A 16,393-nucleotide genomic window follows, 5' to 3' on the forward strand; every position below is an offset into this window, starting at 1 on the left:
CAGTCCATTAATTCGCCGCGCCGTAGAGCGCATTTTATTGGGACACATCACAGCACGGTTTGGGAACAGCTCCATCCAAGACCGCAAGAAATTGCAGCGAATTGTGGACGCAGCCCAGACCATCACACAAACCAACCTCCCTTCCATTGACTCCATTTATACCTCGCACTGCCTCGGCAAGGCCAGCAGCATAATCAAGGACCAGTCGCACCCTGGCCACTCCCTCTTCTCCCTTCTCCCATCAGGCAAAAGGTATAGAAGTGTGAGAATGCACACCTCCAGATTCAGGGACAGTGTCTTCCCACTGGTTATCAGGCAACTGAACCATGCCACCACAACTAGAGAACAGTCTTAAACCTCTGTCTACCTCATTGGTGACCCTCGGACTATCTTTGATCGGATCTTACTGGCTTTGTCTTGCACTAAACATTATTCCCTGATCATGTATCTGTACACTGTGAATGGCTTGATTGTAATGGGGTATTGTCTTTCCACTGACTGGTTGACACGCAACAAAAGCTTTTCACTGTATCTCGGTACACGTGACGATAAACTAAAACTGATAAACTAAAGCTAATTGTCTCTAATCTAATAGTACAGTTCTGGGAATGAAACCCTTACAGATCCCGGGAACTGCTCAAAGTCTTGTCCCTAACGCTCGTCTCAACCAAATCAAAAGAAGCTACAAAACTCTTCATCTTCACAGTTCTGTGTTAATATCATTAATCTGTTGGAGCGATGGAGGCCATAGATCTTAGATTTTTTAAATTTAACTTATTGTAGTTTTAAGATAATTTAAATTTTTGTTTAATGGAGGGGTGTGGAGGGGTTGGGTGGATTCCATCTAAAAAACAGTTACCGGGGCCGAATGCAAGACTCTGAAAGAGAGCTTTCTTCATTTTCTTTGTTACTGTGGACAGCTTTGTTAATCAATTAGAAGATAAAGCAAAGAGATGGTGATTTAGACAAAAGCGAAAAGTCCAACGAATGCCTAAATGCTAAAGTAAAAATGAAAAATGCGGGGAACAATTGGTCAAACGGCATTTGTGGAGATAGTGTTTAAAATTACTGGTGTGTGTCCTTTCATCAGAAGTGGCTGTTGAATGAACATTGACCTGAAATGACAATTTGTTTCTCTCCAACGTTGAATTTTAAGAAACATAAAACCCCCAATAGTTCAAGACCTCCAATAGAAGCTGAGTTTAAGTGAAGTGAGATGGAAAAATGGCACAAACATCGTGTTTCCCTCTTTAAATGTTTTGGAGCGACCATCTGAATTTGAGGATGATGTTCCTCCCCATGGTGCTGGTACTAAAGTTGCTTATTCACCTCAGATAAAGAAGTGTTTTGTGGGGAGGTCAGCTGGAGAGGAGACGGTAGAGATTGTACTGGAGAGGTTACAGGTTACTAGACAAAGTGGACCCGTTGGGCCCAAACCTCTCCTGCATTGGTGCACCCTGTCCTCCCCTCTCCCCTCTCTCCTCAACCCCCCCTCCCTTCTCCCCCACTCCCTCCTCCCCTCCTTTTAAACTTTAAAATGTGAATAACTTTAAATATATAACACCGATTTCAATAAAACTACTTGCATTATCAATAAAGTGACAATGGTGAGTAAGTTGGGCTTAAAATTGTCACGCTATCGTGTACCATTTTGGCTGAAGTTCAGTCACAAACAAGATAACAAACGAGAGTTTTAGTATATAGATTCACTGTGAATCCAAGTTCAGGGAACTGAAAGTTATTTTAGTTTTAATTTGGAGAAGCAGATACAGTTTTGTTCGTACTGCTGAAAGTCTAAATTCTTAAGTAGATACAAGGAACTGGAGATGCTGTTTTACAAAAAAAACAAGACAGCGCTGGAGTAACCCAGTGGGTCAGGCAGCATCTCTGGAGAACATGGAAAAGCGATGTTTCAGATCGGTACCCTTATATAAGGATGGAGGCCAGTGTCTAGTGGAGTACCCCAAGGATCTATGTTGGGTCCACTGTTGTTTGTCATTTATATTAATGATCTGGATGATGGTGTGGCAAATTGGATTAGTAAATATGCAGATGATACTAAGATAGGTGGTGTAGTTAATAATGAAGTAGAGTTTCAAAGTCTACAGAGAGACTTGGGCCTTTTGGAAGGGTGGGCTGAAAGATGGCAGAGGGAGTTTAATGCTGATAAGTGTGAGGTGCTGCATTTTGGTAGGACAAATCAAAATAGGACGTACAGGGTAAATGGTAGGGAATTGAGGAATGCAGTGGAACAGAGGGATCTGGGAATAACTGCATTGTTCCCTGAAGGTGGAATCTCATGTGGATAGGGTGGTGAAGAAGGCGTTTGGTATGCTTGCCTTTATAAATCAGAGCATCGAGTATAGAAGTTGGGATGTAATGTTAAAATTGTACAGGGCATTGGTGAGGCCGAATCTGGAGTATGGTGTGCAGTTCTGGTCGCCAAATTATAGGAAGGATGTCGACAAAATGGAGAGGGTACAGAGGAGATGTACAAGAATGTTGCCTGGGTTTCAGCACTTAAGCTACAGAGAGAGGTTGAACAGGTTGGGTCTTTATTCTTTGGAGCGTAGAAGGTTGAGGGGGGACTTGATAGAGGTTTTAAAAATTTTAAGAGGGACGGACAGAGTTGACGTGGGTAGGCTTTTCCCCTTGAGAGGGGAAGATTCCAACAAGGGGACATAACTTTAGAATTGAGGGACAAAAGTTTAGGGGTAACATGAGGGGTAATTTCTTTACTCAGAGGGTGGTGGCTGTATGGAATGGGCTTCCGGTGGAAGTGGTGGAGGCAGGCTCGATTTTATTATTTAAGAGTAAATTGGATAGGTATATGGATGAGAGGGGATTGGAGGGTTATGGTCTGAGAGCAGGTAGATGAGACTAGGTCAGAGAGAGTGGTCGGCGTGGACTGGTAGGGCCGAACGGGCCTGTTTCCGTGCTGTCGTTGTTATATGGTTATATGGTAGTGCTAAGAAGGGTCCCGACCTGAAACGTCATCTATCTATGTACTCCAGATATGTGGCCTGACCCACTGAGTAACTCCAGCACTTTGTGTCTTAAATTCTTACGTTTTTTGAATTCTTAGGTTTTCCATGTTTGGCCTGGTTAACACTGTATTGTATTTTCACATTTTTGGAAAAGTTTTGGCACGGTGTCTTTGAAATGCATTTATTCCTTATGTATTGCATTTGTGCTTTTTCTAAGAAAACCCAGTAATGGGTTACCTTATTCCCCCCCCCGCCCCCCCCCCCCCCCCCAGCAAGCCAGGAGATATTATTTTAAATCTCACAACCAGCTGCAGAGCTCGGTTTAAGAGCATCAAAAATGGAAAGTATCAGTGCTGAGATCTGCAAACGAAGAAAATTAACTTTAAAAAAATCTTAACTTTTCTCAACCTATGTTTTTGTGATGACTCTGTTCTTGAATTAGAAACATAACCTGCTGGCCTGGTGTCAACATTGTAAAGAATCTTCTGTTGGGCCCAAAATATACTTGCATTATATTGCCAAGTACGTATGATAATGGGTTAATTAGTTTTTTTTATCCTACTATTCTTAAATATGTTAAACACTAACTACGTGTCCCCATAGCTCTATTGGAAGTACAAGCCCCAATCTACAGTGCTAAGCACTGCCTAATTGGATCTGGTGTTTGTCTGTTTGCATGCAAATGAAACTTCTTGAGAGATGCTTGAAGAACGTTCGGTAGCACTTCTCAAGATAATCAGAGATGTTGTCAGCCACCCAGCCAACTTCCATCCTTCTGCTTATCCATCCATCCATCTAGAATCACCAAATGAACTCACCATTCTGGCACCCACCTGCTCTGCACATTCTATAATTTTCTTTTTCACAGCCCATACTCTTTGAAATCACTAGGAAAAAAACTGCAGATGCTGGTTTAAATCAAAGGTAGACACAAAATCCTGGAATAACTCAGCGGGTCAGACAGCATCTCGGGAGAGAAGGAATGGGTGACGTTTCTGGTCGAGACCCTTCTTCAGACTGAAGTCTGACCCGCTGAGTTACTCCAGCATTTTGTGTCTACCTTCTTTGAAATCTCTGTTAGCTAGCATTTTGAAAATTTCAGGTGATCAATGTTAAATTTACCAGTTGTAGTTGTGTTCTCTTGCCCCGCAAAGTTTAAGATCATTGAGATTTCTGTTCTCGATGGTGATATTATTGCCACATGGACCAAAGGTACAGCGGCCGGCACGGCCCTGCGAGAGCTCCTGCCGCCTGGCCCCGTGTCAGTCGTTGCTGGTGTCTCGGGGATGAGCAGGGCTGGGGTTCTGCTGGCCCCTCGACGGGCCGCGGCCCCCTAGTCTCGCACCATCCAGCCACGCTGGTTCTCAAACATCTCGTGCATTTTCCAAAATCTGGTTATCTCCTTTAATGTGTGGGATGCACCTGTAATAGGAGGAAGCCTCTGCAGCTTTAGAAACATGGAAAATTGGTGCAGGAGGAGGCCATTTAGCCCTTTAAGCCAGCACCGCCATTCATTGTGATCATCCGCAATCAGTAACCTGTGCCTGCCTTCTCCCCATACCCCTTGATTCCACTAGCCCCTAGAGCTCTGTCTAACTCTCCTTTAAATTCATCCAGTGAATTGGCCTCTTCTGCCTTCTGCGGCAGAGAATTCCACAAATTCACAACTCTCTGGGTGAAAAAGGTTTTTCTTTATACGAGTTCTTCTGATATTATATTAAGGCGTTTGTTTCTCTTTTCTCTTCAATTATCCCACAAAGGTTTTCCTTCCCCCTGTTGGATCTCAGAAATGTTTTCCCTTCTAATTTTTGCTTCTGGGTTAATTGTTAACTGAGTTTCAATGACTGGTTTTATTCAGACAATGAGACTATTTGAGTAGTCTGAAGAAGGGTCTCGACCCGAAACGTCACCCATTCCTTCTCTCCAGAGATGCTGCCTGACCTGCTGAGTTACTCCAGCTTTTTGTATCTATCAATGAGACTTTTCTATGTGATCTGGTTAACTTTATTTTTCCCTCTGCGTACATCTCCCTTGGATAGTTTGTTATCACAGAATAATGCCGTTCAGCAATGACTTCTGTAACTTCTATCATGATGCTAATTGTGATTGCTAGCTTTGTCATTGTGAGCTTTTCTGAGGACACGTTCTCAACGCTGCTGCAGTTTGGATGTTCCATTTGTTTATCTGGATGCGAGACCCTTCATGCTGCTACTTGCAGAGCCAATTGCTCTCAGTTTCGCTCAAATAATTAGAGGTGACCACAGCTTGTTTGAAACAGATCCAGTTGTCGCTGCTCCCTGAACTTTCTGACCTCTCAATTAAGAAAGATTTTTATCATTAAAAGGTTTTATGGGGTTGGAGCAGCATTTGCCCACACAATCTAAAGTGTATGGAGAGTATGATAATGAGTTTAGAATGCAGCCCTTCTGGCCACCAGTGTTGAGAGTTATTGTGAAGCTTGTTTTGTCATCTGACCTTGCTGATGTGCAGTCCATGGGTCAGAAATGCAAGGATCCAGCGGCAGGAGGGATCCGCCCGGGTGTGGCGTTGGGATATTATTGCTGAAGGTGAATCTAAACTCAATGAAGTAGACTACGCTCAGTCTGCCTTGGCCCACGTGATCTCCCAGTTGCCAAGCATCCTGATTCCCATTCCCAGACTGACCTTTCTGTCCTGGGTCGTCTCTACTGTCAGAGTGAGACCACATGCAAACCTGAGGAACAGCGTATTTCATATTGCTCTTGGACAGCTTACAACCCAGTGTATGAATATTGATTTCTTTAATTTCAATTAACTTGCATTCCTCCCTCTCTCTGTCCCTCCCCCACCCCAGTTGTCCACTCGAGTTCCACCGATCGTGCCCCTTCATTATCACCTCGTCTACAGCCAACAATGGACCATTGTGGGCTCCTCCTTTCCCGAGTCATCGGTGCCGGTTCTGAATTGTTCTGTATCCATTAATACCTCTACTTTCCCTCTCCCATGACTTCCAGTCTGAAGAAGGGTCTGGACCCAAAACGTCATCTGTTCCTTTTCTCCAGAGATGCTGCCTGACTCGCTGAGTTACTCCAGCTTCTTGTGTTTATCTCCAATGAAGTGGAGTCTGAAGTAGGTGTCCCCGCTGTCCAGATGTTCCAGGGATGTGCAGGGCCAGGCTAATGGAATCTGGCGTGAGTGGACATGTTGCAGAGGTAGGCAGATTGCAGAGGATCAAATCTGTCCAGGAGTCTGCACCTGAAGTGCGTCATGATCAACCCCTCCAAGCACTTGATGGTGGATGTCAGAGTCACTGAATGATGGACTTTAAGGCCAGCTACCTTGTACTACTTTGACACTGGGATGATAGTGAGAAAACAGATTATTCCAAGGACGAGGGATTTCAGCTATTTAGTTTCTTTGGATAAGCCGGAGGTGTTCTCTGGGAGCAAGGAAGGCTGAGAAGAGACTGAATAAAGTATCCGACCCAAAACCTCGCCTATCCATGTTCTCCAGGGATGCTGAAGTTAGACACAAAATGCTGGAGTAACTCAGTGGACATGCAACATCTCTGAAGAGAAGGAATGGGTGACGTTTCGAGTCGAGATCCTTCTTCGGTCTGAGGAAGGGTCTCGACCTGAAACGTCACCCATTCCTTCTCTCCAGAGATGCTGCCTGTCCCACTGAGTTACTCCAGCATTTTGTGTCTGGTTTAAACCAGCATCTGCAGTTCCTTCCTGCACATTCTCCAGAGACGCTGCCTGACCACCTGAGCTACCCCAGCACTTTTTGCCCATTTCTAACCTACAGGACGGCCTCAGCCGAAACAATTCTCTGATTCCATGCCAAGGTTCTGCCTGCCGTGTTGACACCATATTGGCGTTGCTGTCTAACGTTGTGCTTTTGTTTCAGGCTAAGGTTGTTGGAAGTGAGAACCATGCCAAAGACGACTATCAATCTCCCACTGCTACAAGTCCCACTGCCGAAGAAAAGCTACCCCAGAACAGTGCACCCTTCTGAACAAGAGATGCCCTTTTCAATACCTGAGACTCCGCGCATTTCCAAATGTCGAATTTCTTGCAAACATCACATAAATGTACATATGGTTATTGGAATTTGGAGAAGCGTATTACTGCTGTTCTAGAAATCTGATCACCATTTTGCAATATGTAAAACCGGTGGGGGCGGGGGGGGGGGGGGGGGGGGAGGGGGGTAAATATAGACCTTTTCAATTCTGTCAAGTTTCAAAGCTTCACCTTCTACTTTACAAAGCTCTTTTTTGTCACCAATAAAATTTAGCTTTGAGTACCTTTTTGAAAACCTGATTTTTGACAGAGTTTCAAGCACACTAACTTTGACGATGATTCATATCATACCTGCCTTATTCTGTGCTTAAATTACACTTTTATAATTCTGGGACAGAAGTGGGTTGAATTTCTAGCACCTGTGTAATGACTGTCATTGAGGAGTGTTTAATTGGCCATGGATTTCTTCAGCTTTTATTGTACCTCCAGCATCTTTAAATATGTTTATTACATTTGCGTTAGTGATCGAAGCATGCAGACTTTTCCTTTTGGGAAGAAAGAACAGCCAAAAAATACCAGCTGGATACATGTTATGGTTTGTATACAGCGGGCTATAAGGGACATTAAATATAAAATCTAGTTGGGTTTAATGGAACGGAACAGAATTTAGTTTAGAATGTTTTGAGGCATAATGGGCCATTCTTTTGACCATTCTTGTTTTCAAACAAAAACGGGAGTTGGGTCTAATGTTACGTGTATACCAGGGTTTAATTGTATATTTCCCTTTATATCACTAGAATGCTCACAATAAAAAAATTAATTGGTTATTAAAGGAATATCAAAGAGCAAGTGTTTTTCTTCTATAAACTGCATTGGAACTGCAGGTGCTGGAATCTTGAGCAAAACAAATCAAGATCTACGGGTGCTGCACTGTAAGGAGTTTGCACGTTCTCCCCGTGACCTGCGTGGGTTTTCTCCGAGATCTTCGGTTTCCTCCCACACTCCAAAGACGTACAGGTATGTAGGTTAATTGGCTGGGTAAATGTAAAAATTGTCCCTAGTGGGTGTAGGATAGTGTTAATGTACGGGGATCGCTGGGCGGCACGGACTTATAATAATAATAATAATAATGCATTTTATTTATATAGCGCTTTTCATATACTCAAAGACGCTTTACAGAGATTTTGAGAACATAGGGAAATGAATAAATAGATAAATAAGTAAATAAATAAATGAACAGAGAAAGGAGACAGAAGGTGAGGTGACCTTCAGTGGTTGAAGGCAGTACTGAACAGGTGGGCCGAAAAGGCCTGTTTCCGGCTGTGTATATATATGATATGATATGATATCTCCACTCTGGAATTACTGCCATTGTTTTCATCAATATCTTCTGTTGAAGGTCGATCATTGAATGCTCTCTTCCTCTTTAATCAAGTCCCTCCCTTCCTCCTCAACACCCCTCCCCACGATCAAAATAAGTCTAATCATGCCATTTACCTGCAGCTTAACATGTTCAGCAAAAATAAGTTCTGGTTTTAGTCTGATTCAATGAAACTTTTTTTGGTACATGCACCTCGGTACGCTGAAATGTATTGCACACGACCTGGTAAAATCATACAGCAGAGCTCACCAATGCTGAGAGTTGTCAACTGTCCCCTATTAGCCGGGACATCCCATATTTTGGGCTAAATTAGTTTAGATTTTTTAAATTTAGAGATACAGCGCAGAAACAGGCCCTTCGGCCCACCGCCCAGCGAGTCCCGCACACTAACACTATCCTACACCCACTAGGGACAATTTTTACATTTGCCCAGCCAATTAACCTACATACCTGCACGTCTTTGGAGTGTGGGAGGAAACCGAAGATATCGGAGAAAACCCACGCTGGTCATGGGGAGAACGTACAAACTCCGTACAGACGGCGCCCGTAGTCAGGATCGAACCTTGAGTCTCCGGCGCTGCGCTCGCTGTAAGGCAGCAACTCTACCGCTGCGCCACCGTGCCGCACGTTTCTCCCATTACGGGACCGCCCTTGTCCCGTATTAGTGGGGTTGCCAACTTCCTCACTCCCAAATAAGGGACAAAGGGTGACGCCCGCGCCCCACGTGACCTCACCCAGCCAGCGGCCACGTGCTCCCGCTCCACCAATGGCAGCAGCACGTGGCCGCTGGCTGGGTGAGGTCACGTGGGGCGCGGGCCGGCGACGTCACCTTGTCCCTTATTTGGGAGTGAGGAAGTTGGCAACCCTACCAAGGCAGTACACAAGTGTTGCCACATTTCCGGCGTCGACAAAGTTACAACAGTCCACCAAACGGTCCTATCCTCTTCCAAAATGAGATCGCCATATCTTTTAGTATCAATGGTTTGAATAGTTACAAACTTTGAACATGGGGGCCACCTCAGATACGGGTCTCGATAGTCTGTGAGCTCGATAGTCTGTGAGACAGAGGTTCACCTGCACCTCCTCCAACCTCATCTATTGCATCCGCTGCTCTAGATGTCAACTTATCTATATCGGCGAAACCAAGCGCAGGCTCGGCGATCGCTTCGCTGAACACCTGCGCTCGGTCCGCATTAACGCAACTGATCTCCCGGTGGCCCAGCACTTTAACTCCCCCTCCCATTCCCAGTCTGACCTCTCTGTCATGGGCCTCCTCCAGTGCCATAGTGAGGCCCGCCGGAAATTGGAGGAGCAGCACCTCATATTTCGCCTGGGCAGTTTGCGGCCCGGTGGTATGAACGTCGACTTCTCCAACTTCAGATAGCTCCTCTGTCCCTCCGTTCCCCTCCTCCTTCCCAGATCTCCCTCTATCTTCCTGTCTCCACCTATATCCTTCCTTTGTCCCACCCCCCTGACATCAGTCTGAAGAAGGGTCTCGACCCGAAACGTCACCCATTCCTTCTCTCCCGAGATGCTGCCTGACCTGCTGAGTTACTCCAGCATTTTGTGAATAAATCGATTTGTACCAGCATCTGCAGTTATTTTCTTATTCCTTTTAGCCCCTGTATTCCTTTGTAGGTGACGAGCCACCACCTGATGGAACCGTGGCAGAAGCTGAACGCTGTGATGTGGAGGGATGTTGAGACTTCCTTGCCATTTGGAATCGCAGGATAGGCTCTCTAAAGCGAAGCTGGGTCAGTGAAATGCGGGAGATGTACAAGAGCAGAAGCACGTTGGTCGGTCTCTCTTTCACATTGTGTGAGAACTATTGAGAAACTCCTTTCTTTGAACTTCATTGAAGAGCGTGGTAGCTGGCACAAGTTGTGAATTTAGATTAACCCTGCTCACGTTGTGTTCCAAACCAAGGAAGATCAGAATCGGTACAAGTAACTTAGAAACATAGAAAATAGGTGGAGTAGGCCATTCGGTCCTTCAAGTCAGCACCACCTCGGCGATCACTTCGCTCAACATCTGCGCTCGGTCCGCGTTGGCCAATCTGATCTCCCGGTGGCTGAGCACTTCAACTCCCCCTCCCATTCCCTGTCTGACCTTTCTGTCATGGGCCTCCTCCAGTGCCATAGTGAGGCCCACTGGAAATTGGAGGAACAGCACCTTGGGCAGGTTGCAGCCCAGCGGTATGAACATCGACTTCTCCAACTTTAGATAGTTCCTCTGTCCCTAACTTCCCCTCCCCCTTCCCAGATCCCCCTCTATCTTCCTGTCTCCACCTATATCCTTCCTTTGTCCTGCCCCCCTGACATCAGTCTGAAGAAGGGTCTCGACTCGAAATGTCACCGATTCCCTCTCTCCCGAGATGCTGCGTGACTTGCTGAGTTACTCCAGCATTTTGTGAATAAATACCTTCGATTCCCACCATTCAATTTGATCATGGCTGATCATCCAAAATTAGTACCCCGTTCCTGCTTTCTCCCCTTATCCCTTGATTCCATTAGCCTTAAGAGCTATATCTAATTCTCTCTTGAATACATTCAGTGAATTGGCCTCCACTGCCTTCTGTGGCAGAGAATTCCACAGATTCACAACGCTCTGGGTGAAAAGGTTTTTCCTCATCTCAGTCCTGAATGGCCTACCCCTTATTCTTAAACAGTGCGACCCCTGGTTCTGGACTGCCCCCAAACATGGGGAACATTTTTCCTGAATCTAGCCTGTCCAATCCCTTAAGAATTCTAAATTCAAATAACTTAACAAGAAAAAAGCTTCTGATAATTCCTACTAGTTATTTAGATTTACTTTTTTTTCCTTTGAGGTTTTGTTCCTGTTGGCAATGTCTGCTACTCTAAGGTGAGTAACGTGCAACCATTTCCATTCCCCCATCCATCTACATCCTTTCCTCTGGCTTCACAATTCTGCAGCACGGTGGCGCACTGGTAGCGCTGCTGCCTCACGACGCCAGAGACCCTGGTTCGATCCTGATCTTGGGTGCTGTCCGTGTTGAGTTTGCATGTTTTCTCTGTGACCGCGTGGGTTTCCTCTAGGTGCCCTGGTTTCCTCCCACTTGTGTGGGTTTGTCCGTTTCTTCCTCCCACCCCCCCCTCCCAATTACAGTCCGTCTAAAGAAGGGCCCCAAACTGAGATGTCATCTCTCCACAGATGCTGCCTGACCCGCTGTGTTCCTCCAACACTTTGTGCCATTTTTAGTTGTAAGCCAGCATCTGCAGTTCCTTGTCTCCATGATCCCCACAATGGCATCCTCCTCCTGTGGCCACGGTGCATTTCCAGTGCAGGAGCTGCTACCTCATCACCAGAAACCCGGTTCGATCCTGACCTTGGGTGCTGTCTGTGCGGAGCTTGCATGTTCTCACTTGGACCGCGTGGGTGTTCCAGTTTCACCCCACGGACGTGTGGGTTTGCAGGTTAATTGGCCCTCTGCAAACTGCCCCTCGTGTATAGAGAGTGGATGAGAAAGCGGGATAACATAGAACTAGTGTGAAAGGGTTATCGATGGTCAGAGTGGACTCGGTGGGCCGAAGGGCCTGTTTCGGTGCTGTGTCTATTTAAACTAAACTAAAGAAGAAGCTAGACACAAAATGCTGGAGCGGGTCAGGCAGCATCACTGGAAAGGACCTGCTGAGTTGCTCCAGTATTTCGTGTCAATCCTCGGTCTAAACCAGGATCTGCAGTTCCTTCCTACACATAAGACACAGAAGCCGCCCTTATGTGTCTCCAGTCGTCTCTCACGGTTTGGCATCTCTTGCGGGGAGTGTAGAGACTTAAATGCGCGCAGGCTGCACGCTGCAATCATTGAGATGAACAAGCAGCAGGAAGCTGGCATGCTGCCTCCCCTGAAAATAAAAGCAGCAGCTTCACTCAGCGTTACAATCCACAAGGGAGACACAACATGCTGGAGTAACTCAGCGGGACAGGCAGCATCTCTGGAGAGAAGGAATGGGTGCCGTTTCGGGTCGCGACCCTTCCTCAGACTGATGTCAGGGGAGTGGGTGGTACAGAGATAAAATGTAGTCAGAGACAGTAAGACTGGTAGGAGAACTGGGAAGGGGGAGGGGATGGAGGGAGAGGGAAAGCAAGGGCTACTTGAAATTAGAGAAGTCACTGGTTTATGCCGCTGAAGTGTGAGCTACCCAAGCGAAATGTGAGGTGGTGTTCCTCAATTTGCTCTGGGCCTCACTCTGACAATGGAGAAGGCCCAGGACAGAGAGTTCGACAACAGGTGCAGGAGTAGGCCATTCGGCCCTTCGAGCCAGCACCGCCATTCAATGTGATCATGGCTGATCATTCTCAATCAGTACCCCGTTCCTGCCTTCTCCCCATACCCCCTGACTCCGCTGTCCTTAAGAGCTCTATTTAGCTCTCTCTTGAATGCAATCAGAGAATTGGCCTCCACTGCCTTCTGAGGCAGAGAATTCCACAGATTGAAAGTTGCTGCAGCTTTGTTTTGGACATACAGCGTGAAAACAGACCCTTCGGCCCACCATGACCACGCTGACCATCGATCACCCGTACACTGGTTCTATCCTACACACTGGTGGGGATGATTTACAGAAGCCAATTAACCTACAAACCTGCATGTCCTCGGAGCGTGGGAGGAATCCGGAGCACCCGGAGAAAACCCACGTGGTCACTGGGAGAACATGCAAACTCTATACCGACAGCACCCGTAGTTAGGATCAGACCTGCGTCTCTGGTGCTGTAAGGCAGCAACTCTACCGCTGCGCCACCGTGCCGCCCCTTCCTGATCTTTATAATATATTCCTTTATTCGTCCCACACCGGGGAAACTTACAAATTAACCTTTTGATTCAAGGCTGATTACACGTGAAGGACATTTCAACTGAGAAGGTATTTATTTCACAAAATGCTGGAGTAACTCAGCAGGTCAGGCAGCATCTCAGGAGAGAAGGAATGGGTGACATTTCGGGTCGACCCTTCGTCAGCCTGACCTGCTGAGTTACTCCAGCATTTCGTGAAATAAATACCTTCGATTTATACCAGCATCTGCAGTTATTTACTTACACTTTCAATAGACAATAGGTGCAGGAGGAGGCCATTCGGCCCTTCGAGCCAGCACCCCCATTCAATGTGATCATGGCTGATCATTCTCAATCAGTACCCCGTTCCTGCCTTCTCCCCATACCCCCTGACTCCGCTATCCTTAAGAGCTCTATCAAGCTCTCTCTTGAATGCATTGAGAGAATTGGCCTCCACTGCCTTCTGAGGCAGAGAATTCCACAGATTCACAACTGAGAAACTAACCTTGAATGCATTTAAGAGATGAAGCATGGAAACGGGTCCTTCGGCACACTGACTCCATGCTGACCAGCTCTGGTACTATACTATCCCACTTTCTCATCCACTCCCTCCGCACTAGGGGGCAATTTACAGGGGCCAATTAACCTACAAACCCGCACGTCTTTGGGATGGGGGAGGAAGCCAGCGCAGTCACAGGGCGAACCTGCAAACTCCACACAAACAGCACCCCGAGGGCAGGTACAGACCCGAGCACAGTGAAGCAGCGGCTCTACCAGCTACGCGCCACTATGGAGCCTTTAAAAAATGGCTGGCAAAGTAGAATTGCTCAAAACACAGTCACGCAGCGGGTAGAGCTGCTGCCTCACAGCAACACAGACCCGGGTTTCATCCTGACCTCGGGTGCTGTCTGTGGGGAGTCTGCACGTTCTCCCTGTGACCGCGTGGGTTTCCTCCCACATCTCAAAGAGGCGCGGGTTTGTGGGTTAATTGGCCCTCTTGTAAATTGCCCCCCCCCCAATGTGCAGGGAGTGGACGAGGAAGTGGGAGAACAGGGAACTAGTGTGAACGGGTGATTGATGGTCTCGGCGGGCAAGTGGGGGCCTGTTTCCCAGCTGCATCTTTCAATCAGTCAATAACAGCGCGGTTCCTTTGTGGTACAGAAAGTTAACAAGTGGGAACATGTTTGGTGTCTGCATTGTGTTAACAAAAGTGACCGACACAAGGAAACCAAACGCCTCAGCGTGCAAACGTACTTGATGTTCGTGATGAAAATGGGGATCTGCTGTTTCTTGTCTCAGCAAGACTGGCGCACAGCTGTGTGGATGCTGCGAATCTGTGCAGAAAGCCAGTGTAATGAAAGTCCCAGCAGCAGAGTTGCTCTGAGACAAGGACAGCAGTCACACGGTGATTGGGTTTCTGCCTTGTTGTGGGGAAATGTTTTCAGATCCTCTGGCATTTATTTCTGCAGGAGGCCAGCCTCTCTGAACTGCAGCTTTGCAGACATGGATTTCCATTACACTGCTGACGACGCAGCTTTCCATCCCGCTCTGATGAAGCTTTCTTAGCTAATGATTGCCAGGCATTGATCTCTCAACTTCACCCACATAACCAGACCCATTATATCTTTCTCTTTGCACTAAAAATCTTTGCAACTTATTACTCGATAAAGTTAACAACAAAGTTAAAAGAAACTTATGCAGTGATTTAAAGACCAACTCATAATTAACTCAAGTTTCATTGTCAATGTTTGGGTCAATATTGATACTGGAAATATACTAGTTTAGAGAATTAGCTTGGAAACAGGTCATTCGGCCCATCGAGTCCATGCCAACCAGCAATCACCCCCATACACTAACATTATCCTACACACACGAGGGACAATTTACAATTTTACCAAAGCCAATTAACCTGCAAACCTGTACGTCTTTGGTGGATGGGAGGAAACCTTCACGGTCACAGGGAGAATGTGCAAACACCGTACAGACAGCACCTGTAGTCAGGGTCGAGCCCGGGTCTCTGGCGCTGTGAGGCAGCAACTCTACCGCTGCGCCACCGTGCCGCCCTAACGTTCTTGAGTAATTTATCTTATTTATAGCAGACTTTCTTTTTGTTTGGTTCAATTTAGAGACACAGCATGGAAACAGGCTCTCTGGCCCACCGACCATCGATCACCTGTTCACACTAGTTTTATGTTATTGGACTTTTGCATCCACTTCCTACACACGAGGGGCAATTTCCAGAGGGCCGATTAACCTGCAAACCTGCACGCCTTTGGAGTGTGGGAGGAAACTGGAGCACCCGGAGAAAACCCTCGCGGTCAAGGGGAGAATGTACAGTTTGTACATACAGTTGACTTTAATGACTTGACAACAGATTTCCAATTAGAGAGTCATGCAGTCACATGCAGTAAGGATGCAATTGATTCTGAAGATAATCACAAAATGCTGGAGTAACTCAGCGGGACAGGCGCCATCTCTGGAGAGAAGGAATGGGAGACGTTTCGAGTCGAGACTCTTCTTCAGAGGGTATAAGCAGAGGTATAAGGGTCTTGACCCTAAACGTCACCCATTCCTTCTCTCCTGACCCACTGAGATACTCCTTTTCACAAAATGCTGGAGTAACTCAGCAGGTCAGGCAGCATCTCCTGAGATGCTGCCTGACCTGCTGAGTTACTCCAGCATTTTGTGAAATAAATACCTTCGATTTGTGCCAGCATCTGCAGTTATTTTCTTACACTGAGATACTCCGGTACTTTGTGCCTATCGTTGGTGCAAAGCACAATCTGCAGAACCCTCCGCGTGCAATTGATCCTATTGACCTGACAGAGGGTTTCTGGAGTCATGGAAGCGTGCAGTGAGGGTGCATTTGATTTTATTGACTTGCCCATTTGAGAGCAGCTTCTCTGGACCTTTCACCGTCCGGCGCGGCCTGGAACGTGGCAACTTCAACAGCCTGACCGCGGGAGAAGACGGCAGGGGAAGAGAAAAGACATTCTGGCCTTCCATCACAGTGAGGAGGTGACTGGAGGAGACTCACTGGGATGGATGTTTCTTTTTGTTTTGTTTTGTGTTGGTTTGTGATTGTGTGTGAAATTGTTTATTTTTATTGCTCTTATTGCTGGGCTGTGCCTTTCATTTCACTGCACATCTTGTATGTGTATGTGACAGATTGATTTGACTTGACTTGACTTGGAGAGGGGAATCCCGCGGCTGCAGCAATGACGAGGGCAAATCCGGG

The 16,393-nt window shown here is 46.6% G+C and overlaps 1 protein-coding gene across 9 annotated transcripts in view; it reads left to right on the forward strand.

The window, feature by feature from the left end:
* tpd52l2b (tpd52 like 2b) overlaps nucleotides 1–7,163 on the forward strand; it is a 48,636-nt gene extending 41,473 nt beyond the window's left edge. For all 9 annotated transcript variants that reach the window (XM_078419113.1, XM_078419118.1, XM_078419111.1 and 6 more), the window contains one exon: nucleotides 6,876–7,163. In XM_078419113.1, the coding sequence (XP_078275239.1) occupies nucleotides 6,876–6,983 (108 nt within the window). In that variant the 3' untranslated portion in view covers nucleotides 6,984–7,163. The remainder of the gene's footprint in view (nucleotides 1–6,875) is intronic.
* The last annotated feature ends 9,230 nt before the right edge of the window (nucleotides 7,164–16,393 follow it).

Source organism: Rhinoraja longicauda, chromosome 22 (genome assembly GCF_053455715.1).
Source record: "Rhinoraja longicauda isolate Sanriku21f chromosome 22, sRhiLon1.1, whole genome shotgun sequence".
In the NCBI taxonomy this organism is placed as follows: domain Eukaryota; kingdom Metazoa; phylum Chordata; class Chondrichthyes; order Rajiformes; family Arhynchobatidae; genus Rhinoraja; species Rhinoraja longicauda.